General features: G+C 40.2%; 1 protein-coding gene across 4 annotated transcripts in view; it reads left to right on the top strand.

The window, feature by feature from the left end:
* ddx3xa (DEAD-box helicase 3 X-linked a) overlaps positions 1-21,401 on the top strand; it is a 55,563-nt gene that overhangs the window by 21,304 nt on the left and 12,858 nt on the right. For 2 of the 4 annotated variants that reach the window (XM_073045514.1, XM_073045513.1), the window contains exons 4-12: positions 3,876-3,929; positions 12,736-12,936; positions 16,600-16,723; positions 17,593-17,775; positions 18,510-18,609; positions 18,868-19,003; positions 20,831-20,922; positions 21,005-21,103; positions 21,180-21,340. In XM_073045514.1, coding sequence (XP_072901615.1) covers positions 3,876-3,929; positions 12,736-12,936; positions 16,600-16,723; positions 17,593-17,775; positions 18,510-18,609; positions 18,868-19,003; positions 20,831-20,922; positions 21,005-21,103; positions 21,180-21,340 — 1,150 coding nt within the window. The remainder of the gene's footprint in view (positions 1-3,875; positions 3,930-12,735; positions 12,937-16,599; positions 16,724-17,592; positions 17,776-18,509; positions 18,610-18,867; positions 19,004-20,830; positions 20,923-21,004; positions 21,104-21,179; positions 21,341-21,401) is intronic. The other 2 variants (XM_073045515.1, XM_073045516.1) reach the window with 2 other exon arrangements.

The raw sequence follows: 21,401 nt of genomic DNA, 5'->3' as shown, positions 1-21,401 counted from the left end.
TTTTTGTGTTGCAATGGATTTAAGTAATTTTGTCCTCTATGCTTATTTATATGAAAAATCAGTGACCATCTTGTGTTCCTCATAAATGCAACTCCTGGTTTTAAGAAATCTGCAGGAGCATATTTTCGGTTTGCTGTCAGATTGACTTTTCCTGCAGATGATGACAAATCTGAACTGCGTCCAAATTGGTTTGGAAATTATTAAAATATAGGCTGAACTGCAAGATTGAAATGGCATATGAAACATTGGTGTGAAACACTTTATTAATGAAACCTGAAGCTGAGAGTTGATAAAGGGCTGCTTTTAATGGGAAATGATAACTTAGTGATGCTTCTTTGAATCAACTGTCACATCACTTTTCAAATGGCTACAGTTTCTGCACCTCAGTATAATAAATATTTGGTTTAAAAACCTATTCCTTAATGTTATCATTACACATGGCTCTGGATAATGATCCTTTCAATTTTATGTAAGCTTCTAGCTGAACTACTGCATTTCCGGGTAAGTGGGAAGTGGGGGGGTGGAGGGGTGGATGGCATGTTTAGTATAATTTAAGCTATTCTCTGACAGTAATTTGAGTAAGTTTTGTGTGCTTAAAGTCGGCATTATGAATAGCCCTGAGCAGCAGACAGCCTTTAATCTCTGATGGATCAGCTCACCTGTATAGAATAAATGAAGTTAAGGTTTGCCTAGTAGGAAAATAGCATTTGTGTGCTAGATTATACCCTGGTATCGAATAATCAAAGTTTTGACTTGCTGTAGAATTGGAAAGGTTGGAAGCAGGGTTGGGTGGGGGGGGGGGGTGGAAGAGAGGAGTGGTGTTTTAGATACTGTATAGATCTAGGTGGCAGGTATGTTCCTTTGGGCTGTAACATGCTGGGGCCATGTTCCTTGCCATGCATGAATACTAAAACAATTGATTAGAATATTTCACAATTGACCAATGCAGCTTGTTTATAGTAGTTTCCTCTCGACTAGTACTTAAAAATCTTTATAGTGTGCCTCTTTGAGATGAATGTAAACTTGCCAACTGCCCATGTTGTGGGATTTTCAGTAGTAGTCTGTCCAGGCAGATTTTCCCGTTAGAAATCTACAGAAATACTTCCAACCTTTTGGGGAGCCTAGCACTTCCAAAATTCCGAGTGATTCTCTGTTGCTATTTTCCTTGATATCAATCAAGGTTGCATGCTCAACTCTGATTTAAGATGCCCTACTGGGGGATAAAACATTATTTTCATCCTAGTGGTTTTCTTGATTCCAATTTGAAGTGTCTTTAGTATTAAGTCACTGGCAAGCCCTGATTATAGCATGCTTTAAAGATACCCTTTTCCCACATGTAGAGTTTGAAGGTGCAGTGATGCTAACTTAAGTCAAGAATCTGATTACAACATTCATCAAATGGCATGAGTGACGAAAAGCTACATTGTTTTCACAAACATGTGCCCTGCCTTCCAAACAGTTGTCCTGAGCAGATGATTAGCTTATCAAGTCGCGGATTCACTTGAGTTTTCACTTTTTGTGGCTGGGTAACTTTGTTGTGGAATGAATTTTATCAGGTTTGGTGTAACAATCTACGTTGAAATAGATTTTGTCACTCTATAGGTTGAGAAAAATGGAATAGTGACTGGATTCAGTTAGTTCCTCATTAGTACTATTCTTTCCTTGCTGAATTTCCTCAAGCATGCAGCTAAAATTACTGGCCAAAGGCAGTATTTTATCTACAAGAAACTCCAATGGTTTTTGTGCATGTATAGAATACAAAAGTTGAGTTGCTGTCATTCCCTGTATTGCCTGAACTACTGATTTCATAATTCTAGCCTAATACTTTTTAACCAGGCTTGTAGCGATCATGATCACTTAGTTTGGCTCTTGCCTTACATTTGATTCTCCCTCAGTTTCTTGGCAGAAACAAACTACTGTTTTGAGAAATCTATGCTGACGTTGCTTCTGTGGCCCTGTGTCAAACTTCACAGGCTTTTCAACTTTCTGGAATGTTTTTGCTCCCTTTTGGATTAATTATTTCAAATTAAAGGTTTTATTCTTCCAAAGGTGTTTTGTAATGTAATCTCTGGATTTAGTTGCAACATGCCAGTTAGCGTATTGTTCCTTTATCCCTGGGGCAGGTGGGATCTATAAACTAATTTAGTTTGAGGAATGAATAGAGAGTATTGAAATTTGAAGCAACATAACATTGACCTAACTGAATAAAATTTTATTTTAATCCAAAATATTAGTTTGTAGTTTCTAATCATGCTCTTAAAATCACTATTTAAAGAAATAATGCTGACATTTTGCAAACTTGAACTAGACCATAGCACAGTACAGGCACTTCAGCCCACAATATTGTGCTGACCATTAAACCCACTACAAGATCAATCCCTATAGTACTCCCTGTTTTTTTTTATATGCCAGAGTGAATAGTCCTGGTTCTCTCAACCTATACTCATCAGGCATGCTCTCTAATCCAGGCAGCATCTAGGTAAATTTCCTCTGCACTAAATCTCCTAGCAGCTTCTCTATAGCTTCCACATATTTTGTATTACGAGGCAACCAGAACTGGACACTATTTATTTCAAGTGTGGTTTAACCAGTGTTTTATACAACTGCAACTCTACCTTGCTCTTGAACTCTATACCCCAACTAACGAAGCCAGTTCACTATATGCCTTAACAGCTCCCTTCAATTGAGTGGCAACTTAGAGGGAATCTGTAGATGTGGGGGCCCCCCCCCCAAAAAAAAAGAAACTTAAAACTTCACCTTCCAAAGCACGTCACACTTTTCCTGGTTGAACTGCATCTGCTTCTTCTTAGCCCACCTCTGCATCCTGTTGTAATCTGTGATAACCCCTTAATCTATCCACAACACCAGCCTTCATGTCATTTGACAACTTACCACCTTTCCATTTCCTGGTCCAAGACACTTATTAAAAATCACAGAGCAGAGACCTCAGAACAGATCGCTGCAGACAACTACCAATCACTGATCTCCAGAAAGAATAACATTACATCAACTACCACCTTCTGCCTTCTGTAGACGAGCCATTCCTGGATACATTTGGCAAAGTTTCCCTGGTTCCCATGCTTCCCAGTTGTGAACGAGTCTATCAATGGGTAACCTTGTCACATGCCTCCTAAAATCCATGTACACCATGTCCACTGCTTGCTTTTGTTAATAGTTTTGTCACTTAAGTAATTCAGTCAGATTTGTAAGACATGCCCTGCCCCTTGCCAATACTGAGAATTGACTTGCTGGTATATAATTCTCATTATTCCTATTGTCTTTTTTTCAACAAAGGAATATGATTTGCCTCTCTCCAATCCTCTGGTACAACTCTTGAGGCCAAGAGTTTGCAAGATCATCACCAGAAGTACAATCTCTTGCAGTAACCAGAGGTGTATCCTGTCTGGCTTTATGAACTTTCTTATCCTGGTTTACTAGTTGCTGCTGTACTTGGGCACTTAAACTTGAAATGATTAAAAAGCAATGGTATGAGGAATTTTAGGAATTGGTTTATGACAAGTGGAACTGCTGTGTTCTTACTGTTTTTATCTCCAAAATGTGTCAACAATTAACTAGTGCATTGTCAATATTGCATTTGGTGCACTATTTCAATTAAATGTGCTCTTTGGGTTTGACTGGGAGGAACACTCCATGAATTGGATTGGCCCACTGGTATTAAGGGTGTGCCATATTAAATTCACCACCTTTGGGTTTGAGTAAGACCTGCATTTTTCTGATCTGTGCATTAGAATTTGCTTGAAAGTAATCCTTTCAAAAGCAAGTTGTACTGCATCAGTTGCTTTCCAATTTAATGTTCACACTAGGGCAAATAATTTGCATCTAGTGAATTTTGACAGTTGCTGTTTCTTTTGCAGCTTGTAATCCACTCGGAACAAATCGCTCTTTTAATTTCTCAATGTTGAGGATTTGTAAGTCTGTACTTTCTTGCACTTGAGTGGAAAAAGCATGATGGCTTCAATTTATGTAGTCCTGTGCAGAACTCTTGACAGATTTGTTACTGTTCAAGTAACAAATGTCATTTTGAAAATATCTTTCCCACTGGATGCTAACAAGTACATTTTAAAATTATTAATTTAGACTGCACTAAATCTTAAAGATGGCTACTAGTTGTCTTTACTGTAACACAGCACATCCTTTATTTATTTGACATATGGTACTAACATGCTTTAATAACTTGATCTTCCCAGTTTTAAAGCCAAATGTAGTTTGTAGTCTTTACTATATCTTGGACAAATTGTTCCATATTGGAAAAATCATGTGAGCCAGCAGTTTTGCCTACAGTTAATTGGTTAGGAATGACATACTTATGGTATGCTCTTGTTGGCACCAACCACCAGCAGTGTTGTTGTGGGTATATTTCAAATAAGAGCTTGTACTGTTGGTCAGATGTTTCAGAGATCCCTGACAGGATAGGGGTGGGTAACAAAGCTGTAAAGAGAGCTGGCTAGAATGCTTAGTACTAGTGCATGAGAGCAGAACTGAGTACTAACGATGCACGTACAATTTAATTCTGGAGATAAATTTTCTGTTTAAATTGGGCTAATGACAGCAGAGCATATATGGAAAGATGTTTGGAAGCAATGATGTAGCATGTTGTAAAGAAACGCCAAGAGTGAAAGTTAGCAACTACTGTTTTCATCAATAGAATCCTGCTTTTGGGTGGGAGACTGAAGGAACAAAAATTGCATGTCAGGTTTGAAATAGTTTTCAACCTGTACTTAAAAACATAGAAAACACTGCAGCACAATACAGGCCCTTCGACCCAAAATGCTATGCTGAACATGTACTTTAGAAGTTACCTAGGGTTACCCATAGCCCTCCATTTTTCTAAGCTCCGTGTATCTATCCAGGAGTCCCTTAAAAGACCCTATCGTATCCACCTCCAACACCATCACCGGCAGCCCATTCCACGCACTCGCCACTCTCTGGGACATCCCCTCTGTACCTACTTCCAAGCACCTTAAAACCCTGCCCTCTCGTGTTAGCCATTTCAGCCCTGGCAAAAAGCCTCTGATTATCCACACGATCAATTCCTCTTATAGATTTCTGTCAGGTCAACTCTCATCCTCCGTCGCTCCAAGGAGAAAAGGCCAAGTTCACTGAACCTACTCTTGTAAGGCATGTTCCCCAATCCAGGCAACATCCTTGTAAATCTCCTGTGCACCCTTTCTATGGTTTCCACGTCCTTCCTGTAATGAGGTGACCGGAACTGAGCACAGTACTCCAAGTGGGGTCTGACCAGGGTCCTATATAGCTGTAACATTACTTCTTGGCTCTTAAACTCAATCCCACAGTTGAAGGCCAATGCACTGTTTGCCTCCTTAACCACAGAGTCAACCTGCACAGCAGCTTTGAGTGTCCTGTGGACTTGGACCCCAAGATCCTCTGATCCTCCACACTGCCAAGAGTCTTACCATTAATACTATACTCTGCCATCGTATTTGACCTACCAAAATGAACCACCTCACGCTTAACTGGGTTGAATTCCATCTGCCACTTCAGTCCAGTTTTGCATCCTATTTTGGGAACATCCTGCTGTAACCTCTGATAGCTCTCCACACTCCACAACACCCCCAGACTTGTCATCAGCAAATTTACTCCCTCCAACTCCTCATCCAGGTCACTTATAAAAATCGCAGAGAGAAGAGGGTCCTAGAACAGATCCCTGAAGCACACCACTGGTCACTGACCTCCATGCAGAATATGATCCATCTACAACCACTCTTTGCCTTCTGTGGGCAAACGAATTCTGGATCCACAAAGCAATGTCCTCTTGGATCCCATGCCTCCTTACTTTCTCAATAAGCCTTGCATGGGTACCTTACCAAATGCCTTGCTGAAATCCATATACACTACATCTACAGCTCTACCTTCACCGATATGTTTAGTCACATCCTCAAAAAAAATTCCATCAGGCTCATAAGGCACGATCTACCTTTGACAAAGCCATGCTGACTATTCCTAATTATATTATGCCTTTCCAAATATTCAGGAAAGGGAGTAGAGACAGACCAGGAAGTTATAGACCACTGAGTCTTACTTCAGTGATTGGTAAGTTGATGGAAAAGATCTTGAGGCAGGATTTATGAACAAGGGAACAACATCTACAACCCTTCAAACCTCCTGAACCTCTCATTGATGCCATTGCCGGAGGCTCAGCAATCTCCCTCTCCTCCCACAGTAGCCTGGGGTACATCTTGTCCTGTCCTGGTGATTTATCCAACTTGATGCTTTTCAAAAGCTCCAGCACATCCTCTCTTAATGTCTATATGCTCAAGGGCTTCAGTCCACTGTAAATCATCCCTGCAGTTGCCAAGATCCTTTTCCATGGTGAATACGGAAGCAAAGTTATTCATAGCCTCTGCTATCTCCTCTGGTTCCATACACACTTTTCCGCTGTCACACTTGATTGGTCCTATTCTTTCAAGTCTTATCCTCTTGTTCTTCACATACTTGTAGAATGCCTTGGGGTTTCTTTAATCCTGCATGCCAGGGCCTTCTCATGGCCCCTTCTGGCTCTCCTAATATCATTCTTAAACTCCTTCCTGCTAGCCTTATATACTTCTAGATCTTTACCATTGCCTAGTTTTTTTTTGAACCTTTTGTAAGCTTTTCTTGATTAGATTTCATCAGCCTTTGTAGATGGTTCCTGTACCCTACTATACTTTCCCTGTCTCATTGGAATGTACCCTTGCAGAACACCACACAAATACTGCCTACCATTTGCCACATTTCTGCTGTATATTTCCCTGAGAACATCTGTTCCCAATTTATGTGTCTCACATTCCTGTCTAATAGCCTCATATTTCCCCTTACACCAATTAAACGCTTTCCTAACTTGTCTATTCCTATCCCTCTCCAGTGCTATGTTAAAGAAGATCCCACTATCTCCAAAATGCTCTCCCACTGAGAGATGACACCTGACCAGGTTCATTTCCTAATACCAGATCAAGTACAGCCTCTCCTCTTGTAGGCCTATCTGCATATTGTCTCCGGAAACCTTCCTGAAGACACCTAACAAACTCCACCCCATCTAAACTCCTTGCTCTAGGGAGATGCCAATCAATATTTGGGAAATTAAAATCTCCCACCATGGCAACCTTGTTATTATTGCACCCTTGCAGAATTTGTCTCCCTATCTGCTCCTCGATGTCCCTGTTACTATTGGGTGGTCTATTAAAAAAACTCCTAGTAGAGTTATTGACCCCTTCCTGTTCCTAACTTCCACTGACAGACTCCATTGACAACCCCTCCATGACTTCCTCCTTTTCTGCAGCTCCACCTCTTTTGCCTCCCTTCCTGTCCTTTCTGAAACATCTAAAGTCTGACTCTTGAAGTAACCATTCCTGCCCCTGAGCCATCCAAGCCTCTGTAATGGACACAATATCATAGCTTCAAGTACTGATCCACCTCTAAGCTCTTTCGCTTTGTTCATGATGCTTCTTGCATTAAAATAGACACATCTCAAACCATCGGTCTGAGCGTATCCCTTCTATATCACCTGCCTATCCTCCCTCTCACGCTATCTCCAAGCATTCTCTGTTTCTGAGCCAACCGCCCCTTCCTCTGTCTCTTCAGTTTGGTTCTCTTCTTCCCCTCCCTCTCTTCTCCCCCCCCCCCCCCCCCCAGTAATTCCAGTTTAAACTCTCCCCAATAGCTTAGCGAACCCTCCTGCCAGGATATTGGTCTCCCTCGGATTCAAGAGCAACCTGTCCACTTTGTACAGGTCACGTCTGTCCCAAAGGAGATCCCAATGATCCAGATTTTTGAATCCCTGCCCTTGCTCCAGTCCCCCAGCCACGCATTTGTCCTCCACCTCACTCTATTCCTATATTCATTGTCACATGGCACAGGCAGTAATCAATCCCAAGATTACTACCTTTGAGGTCCTGCTTCTCAACTTCCTTCCTAACTCCCTATAGTCTGTTTTCAGGACCTCCCCTTTCCTACCTATGTTGTTGGTTCCAATATGTACCACGACCTTCCCACTTCAGGATATTATGTTTGCGATCAGAAGCATCCTGGTCCCTGGCACCCGGGAGGCAAACTACTGTCCATGTTTCTTTCCTGTGTCCACTGAATCAGCTATCTGATCCCCTAACTACAGAGTCCCCTATCACTGCTGCCATCCTCATCTTTACCCTACCCTTTTGAGCCTCAGGGCCAGACTCTGTGCCAAAGGAGCGGCCACTGTTGCTTCCCCCGGTAGGTCGTTTCTCTCCCCCCCCCCCCCCCCCCCCCCCCCCCCCAAGCAATACTCACAGGACTACTTGTTAAGGGGGACAGCCATTGGGGTAGTCTGACTCTTGTCCTACCCTCTTCTGACTGTTGCCCACTTAATCTGTCCCCCGAGGCACTGGTGTGACTACTTGCCTATAGGTCCTCTCTCATTTCCCTACTTTCCCTGACCAGAAGAAGGTCATCGAGCTGCATCTCCAGTTCCCCAACCTGGTCCCTTTGCACTGATTTTTTAAAATTTCCAGGTCAGTGAATTTGATGGTCTGTTGCAAGTGTTTTTTTCCCCCCCTCCGATTTGTGATAGCAGTACCTACTTAGTGTTCACAAACTGCCTGAAGAAATTGGTCATATTGATCTTGTCTGAACTTGCTAGTTGTGATGAAGGGTGTAAGTTATGAATTGATTCAGGGCTCTGACCTAAAAATGTGCAGAGCATTCACTGGTTGCTAGATACTTGTGACATAGGGCATAATTGCTAATATTGGAGAACAAATTCCTTTTTGTTCCTAATTCTCTGGAAAACTGATATCCTCTGTACTTTGTCAAGAGGGAGCACCTAATTACTTTTAAACAATTTTTGGTTGTGTATTCTTTTTGGCTTTCATGGGGTGGAGTAACATTCCATAGGATGGAATTTTAATGTTGACATCTTGGGTTTCTTCTGCTTCACTGCACTTAGTTGCTGAACAGAAAATCAGATCAACCACATAATCTTGTTGGCCCCAACAAATTTTGTTTTGAGATCATTAAAGATGAATAAGGGTCTAGTTTAAAATCAGTTTTCCCCATTCCAGTTCCCTTTCCTAGAAATGAATCTCTGAACTTGGATTTCACCCTGTCATATGTATATTCATCCTTAGGGATGAATGTGATCATTTGCTTGTTTAATGATATAAATTTACCACTGTGCTGAAGCATTCTTCTAAAGATAAGTGAACTACTCTTGCTGTAAATGTATGGTGATCCATGAGGTCTCTAGGTGTCAGTGTCTATTTTGAAATTTTTCTACCAAGGTGGATAATCCCCTTTAATGTAAGTACATCCTTGCCCATTCCTTTGTTTTTCCCTTGCCTTTTGAAGCTCTACTGCAGTCTACCCTGCCTCCTGTTTTGGATCACTAACAGCCTAGCACTGTATGTCACAGCCCTTGTACCAAAGTTTAAATCCCTATTATTCACTTGGAATTAGGGATATTGTTCCTGTTCACATTCACTTTCCATGCCTAAATTTGTATTGCTTGTGTATACTTAATAATTTTGATGTTTAAATCCCACTTTTCCTATAACTGTATATTGTTAGTCCGGATAACCTGATTATAATAGAACAAGTGATATTTAATTTCTGAATTGGTAAGCTCATTTGCTAACTATACCCAAGTTGATTTAGATGCATGGCTCCACCCCAACACCATTCTTTACAAGTTGGGCTACTGTACATGGTTTAGGCCTGTTGGTTGCAGTGCTAGGGTATTTGAGATTACCACACTTGTATGAATGTTTTGCTTTCCACTGCTTATACCAGCAGCACCACATTGTTCCATTTTTAACTTTCCAGTGTCAGTAGTACTCAAGAATGTTTCTTTGCTTTTGAAGATAACTATCCTAGAAATTGTGTAATTTTCTCATCTGTTTTTAGTGTTTATTTCATTAGTGAACTGTTGGCTATCCTTGTCTACATTTCCATTTATTAGACAGAACCGTGCTGACCTCAAACTACATCCTAGATTTCCTAATGGTTATATTCTTCCTGATCTTTCGCTTTTGTGCAGTTGCTGTTCTACTGAAGTACTGAGAAGGTTTCATATTACAAGAATGCCTCCAGTTACCAAAATATCAAATTTGTCCTACTTATCATAACTTTGCATTGCATTTAATAAGTTTAAACTAGCATCTTTGTGCTTTGGATTAAACAAGATTTCTGCTTTTCTAATCAATGTTGCTAATGCCCAATTTCCTGCAACCAGTTGCTGATAACAAATTGGTTTTAGTGGTTTGACTCTATTGGTACACATTTGAAATTATATCTGTTCAGATGCAGTTTAACCAGTGCTTCATTGGTGTAGGTAAGTTGACTTTTATTTGCTTTGGACTTTGTACAAGGTAGAAATTTGCCAGAACTGAATTTCCCTGTTTTGGTAATCAAGAAGTTGGTTCTGTTCATCTGGAAGCTGAGTGAAAATTACATGGCTCACTTGTTCCTTGTATTCAGAGTTACAGCTAACTAGCCCAACATTCATATCAATGAGTGTGTATTCTGGAGCTGGTCCTACATGCCTGCACTTAATTTAGCCCATATCCCTCTAAACTTATTTTCTTCTTACCTGTCCAAATGACTTTTAAACATTGTAATTGTACTACCACCTTTTACCTATTTATTTACCTTTTGTTTAAAAATAAACTGACCTCTTGGGTATCTTTTAAACCTGTAAAGCCTTTTAACCTGTGACCTCCAATTTTAAACTCCCCGTCCAAGTAAAAAGCCTACAGTGTCTCATCTAAGCTTCCCATAATTTTAAACCCCTTAAGGTTGCCCATTGGTTCCCATCATTGGGGTGGGGGGAAGAGGGGTCTGCAGTCCGTCTAGCCTCTCTGAATCTATTCCATTATTTTGTCCTTAGATTTATTGTGCAAATGAGCAAGTTGCAGTAGGACACTGGGAAATGTTTCTGGTACTTTTTCTTGACTCTAAAAATGTCTTTCCAGTACTTGTAAAATTCATCCCAGGTTAAGTTCTCATCACTCAAGACTTCAATGCTATATGCAATGTGAACTTTTGTTCTTAGCTTCAAACTTTAGGATTCTTGACAATCCATGCTATGTCCTGTGATTTCAATGAAGAAGCTGAATAGAACAAAATTGGACTAACACTTAAGCTTCCTTTGAGGTTTTAATATTTGGATGATTTAATTTGAAGTTACATGCAGGTCACCTTATGTAATGATAAAGTTAGGCAATGTGGTCATGGTTATCTAATGCAAATGCAACTTGTTTAAAGAATGATGGATCTTCAGTTTGACTTTATTTGATTTGCATCTGGCAATAACTGTACTGTGACACCTCCAAACTTTGCTTGATCTAACACAGTCCTTAATTATGGTTTGGTGGAGTTGAACAGAAGAACCACATGTAAATGCCTTGTTCCCTCATCGCAAAAGATACTTGCAGTCCCATATGCAGCAAATACATCCTGGTGGTTACTCAAACACTTGTTCACATAGGGTGTCCATAAGTCTACTGTTTATAACCTAGTGTGGACCTGCACTTAAGCTTGAGGTTGTCACAAATTTAGCAGACTAAGTATTGGTAAACTGGGTGACTCTTTACAATGCAGTTTTTTTTCAGATTCCTGTAGGACTAATAGTGAAACTTTAAGTTTGAGATCTAAGATCAGTGGAAAACACTGCAAAATTCTATGTAGGGGGGAAAAAGGTATTTGAATAGGTTGTTGAACTGTAGAGGAGGAAGAGATCAGAATGATCTAAATTACTACAGAGTTCTGATTTACTGACCTGGTCATCTGTTGGATGAGCACAGACTGCCTGCACATTGAAATAAGGGTGCTGAGTTCGCAGTGAATTTTAAATGTCAAGGGTTTGTTTTCTAGGTTTAGTTTGCAAAGGGAGTTTGGTGATAGCATAGGTTGTAAAGTCACTTTTGGTAAAGTTCGCATTACTTAGTAAGTCTTGTACTGCATGTAGACTTACTGAGTTTTGAAGCCTAAATTGCAATGGCAGCAGCTAAGTAATAGACCTGTTGCTTATTAGACCAAAGTACTGGAAACATGTTTTGCATCCCTACGCTTAATCCTGAATGCAAATACACTCAGCAGTCAATTGGGCATTATTCTGATAATTTATAGGTTTATAAAGAAAGGAATTAGTGAGGCTTAAATGCTAAAGCTAAGTTATGACTGGTTCAGGAAAACTAACACATTGCTTTTTCTACTGCCACCCTGAGCTCTAGCAAGTCTTAAAATACTTCTCCTTCTGCAGGTTGATTTTATTTTTAGCATTTGAGGTCAGTTACTATCCTCTTAATGAGCACTTCTGATGTAGCATTGCAGATAAAATCCTAGATTGGGAAGCATTTGAATTGGTCTCTGGTATTTCCAATTTCTATGAAACTTCAAAGATAGGTGTGATACTGGGAAAATCCTAACAGGTTTTCAGCAGTTGAATGTTTACTGTTGTAGCTGAGACTAACTAGTAGAAAATTCTCAATCTGAACATGTGAGAAAGAAAATTAAGGAGCAAGTTGCTTGGGTGTTTGATTCTTGGAATGTAATGGCTAATTTCCACCCCCACTGAGCAGCTGCTTCATTTATGGATGTATAGTGCTCAGTGGGGGAGGTAAATGAATTCTGGAACTGGGTGCTGTTGGTTACACTGATCAAACATTTTGCAGGTACAATGCAATCTCATTGATCATTTTGGTATTGTTGAAAGCTAACTTTCTCTCCCCTCATGCGAACTGTAAGATTCACCAAGCTGGGATTCTGGACGTGGAGGAAATGACTCAATGAATGGGTACCATGATGGAAGAGACAGTCGGGTAAATGGTTATGACCGTGACCGCAGTGGGTTCAACAGTAGAGGATCCAGTCGAAATGACACAAGTGGCCGAGGAGGTTATCGAAATCGAACAATTAATCCTGGTGCCCAGCAAAGTGCTGGATCAGGTGTGCAATACTAGCCTTATTGGAATATAATGCTGATTGTTGAATCAGATCTACTATAGAAGCTTATTATAGATGGAGAAATGGGGTGCTTAATGGGTAGTAGATACTAACAATTATATTAAAAATAAAAATTTGCCAAGCTATTTCAGGGCTTTAATTGTAGTTTGTTCTAATTTAGCTCGATTAATCAGTTAACTAAAATTGCTTGAAGGAAAGTTTAATACAAAAAATGGGGTAATCCCAGTGTTGGGGACAGGGTAACTGAAGGCAGGTATAAGTGGGACAATTGAAGGAAACTAGTTTGAGTAAAACTACTTAAATTGGTCCTGACTGTGCCATCCTTAATCTTGGCAGGCAATCATTCTAACTCTACAGTTTGTTCCACAAGCCTCTAATTGAGGCATTCACCAGGAGCATATGAATTGCATGTCCTAACAAAGATGAATCCTTAAAGATGTTCTAGTGTATTCCTGATTGCTCTGTACTAATCATTCTTTCAAGGCTGGTTATTTTTTTTCCAGGAGGGTGACAGCTTGTTAGATGCAAGCTAGTTCAATGTCCTCAACAGATTGCAAAAAGGATAAAATGCATTGCAAGCAATTGTAAATCAGTTGTTGGATTCCATATTTGGATTAATGGAGCACTCATTTCGGAGAACTTGGGCTACATTTTCCTTGCCAATGATTAGTCATTATTTATGCAATTATACGGCCCATTGTTTTTGCTTTATAGATCGAATTTGTATACCATGTCAAGGATGGAATTGTGAGAGCTGTTTAACACACTGCTCTAAGATAACCCACAGTGCTTATAATGTGACATTTGTATATTTTTAACGTCGATCTGAAATCTCCCATTTTTATTAGAATAATTTGGGAGTTCAATTTGTATCAGGAAGAACATGTTGCAGTGCTCCTGACCAAAGCATACACTTGAATACTTTGAACTTGGAAATGTCATAGTTAGTGTAAATGTTTTGCAGCTTTTGTAAAATGATGCAATTTAAATATGCCCCAAATAATCTCTGCAAAACCTGTACTTTGAAGTTGGAGGTGATGATTATTGGGTTTCTAAAATTTATTAACCTAACTGGGTATGTGCTTTTTTTGACCAAAAAGACCTATTGGCCAAAGCAAACTAGATTTTTGAATGTGGCTATCAATGATACTGACTCCATGAAATTTTATCAGTTGATGCACTTGATTATGATCTATAATTTAACAATTTATAATTGATATCAATCTAAATGGGCATTGAATGGTAAGGTAACTGATAGCATAGAAATTCAATACCCATAGCTCTAAAATTTAGTACCTTGGATGGATTTCTTTAAAACAATGCCAATTTACATGCATAAACATTTGATATGGTCTATCCTGACAGCTGAACCGCTCTAATGAATTGACTCATGTAATTTGTATGATATATTTTACTTACAAAGCTGCATAGATTGGGGCTTGTTGGAATAAATAAAGGTAATGCCAGTAATCTAGCTGAGTTTAGGATAGTTTGGTGATTTGTAGTTGGCCATGAGCAGGTTTGGCAGTGGCTGAAGTATCAGTGGGGCTGGGTAATATATACTTAATCAATTTGAGAAAACATGAGAAACTCTGCAGATGCTGGAAATTCAAAGCAACACACGCAAAATGCGTAACTCAGTAAGCCAGGCAGCATGAAAAAGAGTAAACAGTCAATGTTTTGGGCTGAGGCCCTTCATCAGATCCTTCAGCAATTTGAGCTTGTATTTAGGAACTTGGAAATTAGGAATATTTAAAGTGACTTGATTGGTAGTGGGATGGAACTAGCCTGAGCTATGTTAAGTGTTCTCTGAAGCGTTTGCTGTCTATCATAAAATAATTCATTATGGGCTCTCTTCACTGGGTAGCCATATGCTTCCAAATTGGGAATGGGGAAAACTTGCCCTTGGTGCTACAGTGTTGAAAGAAGCTAAATGCTATTTGGGTAACATTCCATTTTCATGGAAGTAAAGACTCCTTTTAAGGTTTTTAGTTGTCTGCCTTGATCAGTGCTGAAAGTACAAATTTCATTCATTATTACCACAAGTTGTATGAAGATGCTACCACTAACTTTGTCCTCCACCCCTTTCTGCAGGGACCACACTCTGCATATCTTTCACCTTCTCGTTCACCACCATCCAGTGTGCTCTTCCATTTGAGGCAAAGATTCATGTATCTCTCCACTGCATTTGCTAAATTCTTTCAGTTTGTGACCTGTCTTATTTCCCATATCTTTATTCTGGCTATTTTCAGTGGGTCAAGCATCTGTGGAGCCAAGTGTTTCAGGTTACATCTTTATACCGGGTCTCTGTTCAGGATGTTAGCTATCCCTTTGCTTTCAAAGATGCTGCTTGACCCATTCAGTTCCTCCAGTTCTTTGTTCCAAATCCTAATGTATGCATACAGTTACTTGTATTTTCATTCCATAGTTTTGATCTGAAATGTAGATAACTTCTCTTTTACCCTCCCCACCCTGTTCAAACAAAAGATACTGTTAAACCTGCAGTTAATTCAAAAAAATTACTGCTTTTACTCAATTGCTTTGTATGGAGATGCGAATGAAAATGAGAATGAAAAAATTTACAGACCAGGAGATGGCTGTAGCTTGGGAAATCTAAGATTATTTTGGGGTTTTTTTTTGGCAGTTCTGCATAGTTTAGTAGTTCACATCTAAAAATGGTCAATTACCATACAATATTAAGTAATTAATATTCGTAGGACAGTTTAATTTATTGTCTTGATTTTAATGTGAATGCAATGGTACTGAAAATGCTCATTGTTTAATGAAGTGTGGGAGGTGGGTGGGAAGGGCACAAACAATTTCAAGACTTGTGGTGCCAAACTAGAACACAATTCTAAATTTAACTGAAAATTGGCTGCAGTGGTGGTTTTAATTTTGCGGACAGCTTCTATTTAAATTTTTAGATTGAAGACCACCAAACTATTCTGAAAATGGAAAGACCTGTAAGGTTCTGGCTCTAGCAGCAAGTTCTGCTCAAGTCGAATGTTCAGGCGGAAGAATATGCATTACCATTTCTTCTGTTCAGTGGTCTAAGCTGAAATTAAATTAATATCGGATTTTTATTCTTTAGTAAATGTAAACTTATTACACTGTCTAGGGAATTCCTCCATTAGAGAATCTTGGCTTTCTCTTAAATCTTGACAAGCATATGCATGAGACCATTCATCAGACAATTAAGTTCTGCCCTCATGCTATTCCTCTAAAGATGGTAGGAATTTCAGAAGTGTAATGCATACAGAGATTTGTAATGTTTGTAATTTCATGGCTAGACTACAAAGACCTTGTACTTTGCATAGTTCTAACATTTAAATTCTGTTGGAATTTGAAAATGAATTGGGGTTTTCAGTAAAACAGGTGAATGTTTTCAAATTGTATTAAAATTTGGGTTGCACCAGACTTCTTAGACTTAATTTTTTTGCTGTCTGAGGGCATTTGGAGCTATTCGTTCAAATCTTTGATTGGCTATTTTAATAGTAGTGGTCAGTCTGCAGATAGAGGCTTTGTGCTTTATAGTCTGCCAAAATTGTCATTTCTGAAGCACCACTTAAACATAACCATCCTTCAGCTTTTGCATGCTTTAGATCTTGAATTTTCAGGGAAATAATATATCTTAAACAATGACAGGTTTTGGCTATGATAAAAATGACGGAGGATGGAACAACAAGGATGTCAGAGATCCATACAGCAGTTTTGGATCACGTGCTGACAGGGGAAAATCAAGTTTCTTCAACGATCGTGGAAGAGGAAGGTGAGTTGAATCTGATACTAAATAGCCCAGTGAAATCAATTGTGTTGTTTGCTTTACTTATGACATAACTGATTTTTATTAAGACATGGGAGCAAAATCAAATCATTTGGCCCATCAAGTCTGTTCAACCACAGTAATTTATTATTCCAATCAATCGCTTATTCTGCTTTCTCCCCATAACCTTTTGATGCTCTGACTAATCAAGAACCTGTCAACTTGCATTTTAAAAATTTTCACAGATTCACCACCCTCTGGCTAAAGAAATTTCTCCTTGTCTGTACTAAAGTGATGTCCTATTTTGAGGCAGTGCTCAATGGTCCTAGACTCCCCACTGTAGAAAACCATTCTCACCACATCCACTCTTGTCTTCGATAGGTGTCAATGAGATTCTCTCTCTCTCTTCTCCCCCCCCCCCCCCCCCCCAACACCACCCAACCTAATTCTTCTAAATTCTACTGAGTGCAGTCCCAGAGCCATCAAATGCTCCTCATTCCTTTTGTTCCTGGAATGTTACTGATGAACCTCCACTGGACGCTCTCCATAGTGCCAGCACATTTTCTTAGATAAGGGGCCCAAAACTGGCTCAACAATACTCCAAGTGCAGTCTGACCAATGCCTTGTAAAGCCTTGGCATTAGATCCTTGCTTTTTGGTACTCTAGTCCTCTCGAAATGAATGCTGACATGGCATTTGTCTACTTTGTCACAGACTCAACCTGCAGGTTAACCCTTAGGAAATCCTACGCAAGGACTCTCAAGTCACTTTAAACTGAATACTGGGGTACATGTCTGGGAGTATCTATTTCGCATTAATCCATAAAGGGCAAGACTGTATAATGATTCTCTTTGAATTTGTTTTCTAATTCAATAGATATGATGACCGTGGCAGGGGAAACGACAGTGCTTATGACCACTTTGGAAGCCGTAATGACCGATATGGCAGAATGGATCGTGGCTATGGCTCCCGTGAAGGGGGAAATAGCCGTTGGGTTGAAGACAAACGAGATGAGGATGACTGGTCAAAGCAGCTACCACCAAATGAGCGCATGGAACAGTAGGTGTTGAATTAGTAGATGGCAATTTTCTAGCACTAGATTTGCAAATCTGCTTTCATTTCTTGGGACTTGGGAAGTGGAACTTGACAAAAAACCATCTGTGAATGGTGTAATTAAGACAACTTTGAACTGACCTACTGATACAAAGTTTACATTCAAAGTTTCAGTTTCTGGGCAAATTCTTTACTGAAAACTCTACTTGATGGTATATTGGACAGAGCAAGCATCTCTGCAGATACCCTTTTGCCATATGTGCCTCCAGCGCTTCTATTTCAGTATACTTTTGTTGATGGCATTCAGTTGAGCATTTCCAGATATGGTGCAGGTGCACAAACTCTGCCTCGCCCCATTGACCTACACCCAGACCCCCTCCACACCATACCCCTCCCATCCACGTGGGAGTTTGTCATGCAGTCTGAATATTCAGGAAAAATAGATTTACTTTTTTAATCATGGTGAGGTGAGTTTAATATTTTTAATATTGATTGTGGGTATAGTTGAAGTAGTGTTATATAGAGAGCTAAGCAGGGCACATTAGTCGAAATTTAAGCAGAGCCATCATGTTATCAAACCAAATGTTATCTTGCACAGTAAATATTTGTTTTGTTTTGGTGCTGCTCCTAGAAAAGGATTCAATTCATTGAGATTCAGTGTGGTCTTGGTTAAAAGTACCTTAGTTCCCGGTTCAGGGAAACTTTAAAATTCTTTCTGCAGAGTTTTTTTTATCTTTTAGGGAATTGTTTTCGGCAAGCAACACAGGAATTAACTTTGAGAAATATGACGACATTCCTGTTGAGGCAACTGGTGCTAACTCACCACCTCATATAGAAACTGTAAGTAGTCTTATCACAATTAAACCTATTGAGCTCTTTTTGTTGCCAATCTGAATTGAATATTGTTCCTGTTTTTAATTCAATGTAACAAGCTGAAGGCAATGCAGATGTGAAGGCCTTGACTCTGCATGTTGACTGTTCGTGTGAAGTGTGATTGCACCAGCATACTGAAGTTTTTTTTCAACACTTGGCAACGTAGGTGAGTGGAGAATCTAATTTGGTGCTTAAAGTTGTGTTTTCTTCCCCTCCCCCACCCAGTTTCAGGATGTGAACATGGGAGAAATAATAATGGCCAACATTGAACTAAGTCGCTATGATCGTCCAACTCCTGTGCAGAAACATGCCATTCCCATCATCATATCAAAGAGAGACTTGATGGCATGTGCCCAGACAGGTTTGTCAAATTTTGATCATTGGTGAATGTCTTAGCAGCTTAGTGGAGGGGAATGTGTTTAAATGCTATGGTCCATTGTTTGCAGAGGTATCTCTGACCCCCCCCCCCCCAAAAAAAAACTAAAGCACGATGAAATCATAACTAAGCCTCTGGTCCATATTAAATCTACACTGTTCACAAAGGTAGGTGAAAAAATCCTCTGGTTTTACCCAGTTCTTCCTTGTAGAGTAGTGGTTGCCAACCCATTGATCATGATCGACTAGTCGATCTTTGAGACTTTCCCAGTAGATCCCAGAAATAAATAAATAAATAAATAAATACTGTTGAGAGATTGTTTCCGGGTTGCGGGGTTTTAGTTTCGTTCTTTCTGCCCAGTGCGCATGCTTGTAGCTCCCCTGCACTACACAGTGTACTTCAGTGGTCCCCAACCACCGGGCCGCGAGGAAACAATATGAGTCAGCTGCACCTCATTCCCTGTCACGGCCACTGTTGAACTTGAATACACGGGAGGTCATCAGTTGCCTAAACGCAGTGAGACCCTTGCGCCAGGGATCACTGGTTAGCCTTGGGTGGCCGGCGAGAAGTGCCATTGCTACTGGCCTAGAGTGCGGACAGATGGGTGCTACCTCTAAACCTGTTTAACACACCGAATGTTCGTGGGGAACCTGGTGCTAAAATATTTGCAGACGATCTTATTCGGGCTCAGCATTCCATAAGTATCAGAGCAGCTACCGCACTGCGATCTACTAAAACAAACTTTTATCAGCCGATACATCCTACGGTGGGGGGGGGAGGGGTTGTGGGTGCGTGCCCTATCGCACTCCTCACTGTCACTCTCTCCGGACTATGACCGAAGCGGCCCTGGCATGGGGACCTCCAGCCCTGACCTTGTCTGCTCACCCCAGCCGCACCTGGCCAAGGCATCTGGCGGGAGGCGGGAGGCTGTCTAATGAGGCAATGAAGCACTCAAAACTGCTTTGGTACCTTGAGTCCAAGCACCCTGCACTGAAAGACAAGCCACTTGAGATTTTTCAGGGGGAAAAAATGTGAACAGTGCGGGAAGAAGCTAAGTGCTGAGAGCCACGTAAACTAAATTGCGGAATAGACTGGACATAAGCAACCTGCTTCGAGTATCGCTGTATTCCCGTCGTGTTTAACCCCCCCCCCGGTTGTCGGATGATCCGCAAGAATATTGTCAATATTAAACCGGTCTGCGGTGCAAAAGAAGGTGGGTACCCCTGGTGTTTATACATTATTTCTGCAGATTGCAAGGTTTTACTTCCGGTCTTTTCTGCCCCTGTGCGCATGCATGTAACTAATTGATCTGGGGTTGATCTGACCTTTTACTGAGGCCTAGGTTAGGGGATCTTGGGCTTTAAAAGGTTGGTGACCACTATTGTAGAGCTGCTTTTGTTTTGTGTGTCTTTGCATCTACTTTATCCTAATTCCTAACTCCTGAGCATTGTTTGAACATGTTAACTTTTGATGCCATGGCAATGCTCTGGGTATTTTTGTTCACACTAGTTCAAATGCCCCATTGCTCAACTGGATGGATTTTCATTTTTGCCTAAGTGAATTTTTTGAGCTCATGTAAATTGGTTGGTTGTGTTGCAGTTTGTAAACATGAATCAAACTCAAGTATGGATTTGTCTTGTGTGCCACAAACTAGAGTAAATCTGTTATCTTTAACTGCTCTTAATTCTCCTGTTCAAATCATAAACCAAATTCCATGCATTTATTCTGGAATAATTAATCTCTGGAAAGTTAATTTAGTAGACTGACTTGGCTATTAATGCGACTTTTGTTTTCTTCTACACATCCTTGTAGGCTCTGGAAAAACAGCAGCATTTTTGCTTCCCATTCTCAGTCAAATTTATGCAGAAGGTCCTAGTGAAGCTTTAAAGTCTGCAAAAGCACAGGTAAAGAACTTAAATCTTGTTCCCTTTTCAGCTATATTTCCTTTTTCATTTTGTAACATCAGTATATCTATCCATTCCACAGGATTCATCAAAATATGGTCGACGTAAGCAATACCCAATTGCTTTGGTTTTGGCACCCACCAGAGAACTTGCAGTGCAGATTTATGATGAATCCAGAAAGGTAAAGTTTTAAAATTTTTGCTTTGGCTCTACCACAATAGAAGTTCATTCAAGCTAACTTTGATTTTTATTTGCAGTTTGCCTATCGTTCTAAAGTTCGCCCGTCTGTAGTATATGGAGGTGCTGACATTGGGCAACAGATCCGAGATTTGGAGCGTGGATGTCATCTTCTTGTAGCCACTCCTGGTCGTTTAGTTGATATGATTGAGAGAGGGAAAGTTGGACTGGACTTTTGCAAGTATGTGAGACTCCTTAAAAGTACACCATTGGAAACAGAACTGAATTTGATTTACCATGAT

Source organism: Hemitrygon akajei, chromosome 5 (genome assembly GCF_048418815.1).
Source record: "Hemitrygon akajei chromosome 5, sHemAka1.3, whole genome shotgun sequence".
In the NCBI taxonomy this organism is placed as follows: domain Eukaryota; kingdom Metazoa; phylum Chordata; class Chondrichthyes; order Myliobatiformes; family Dasyatidae; genus Hemitrygon; species Hemitrygon akajei.
The sequence above is the reverse complement of the archived record's forward strand: the minus strand, read 5'-3'. Positions and strand labels throughout refer to the sequence as shown.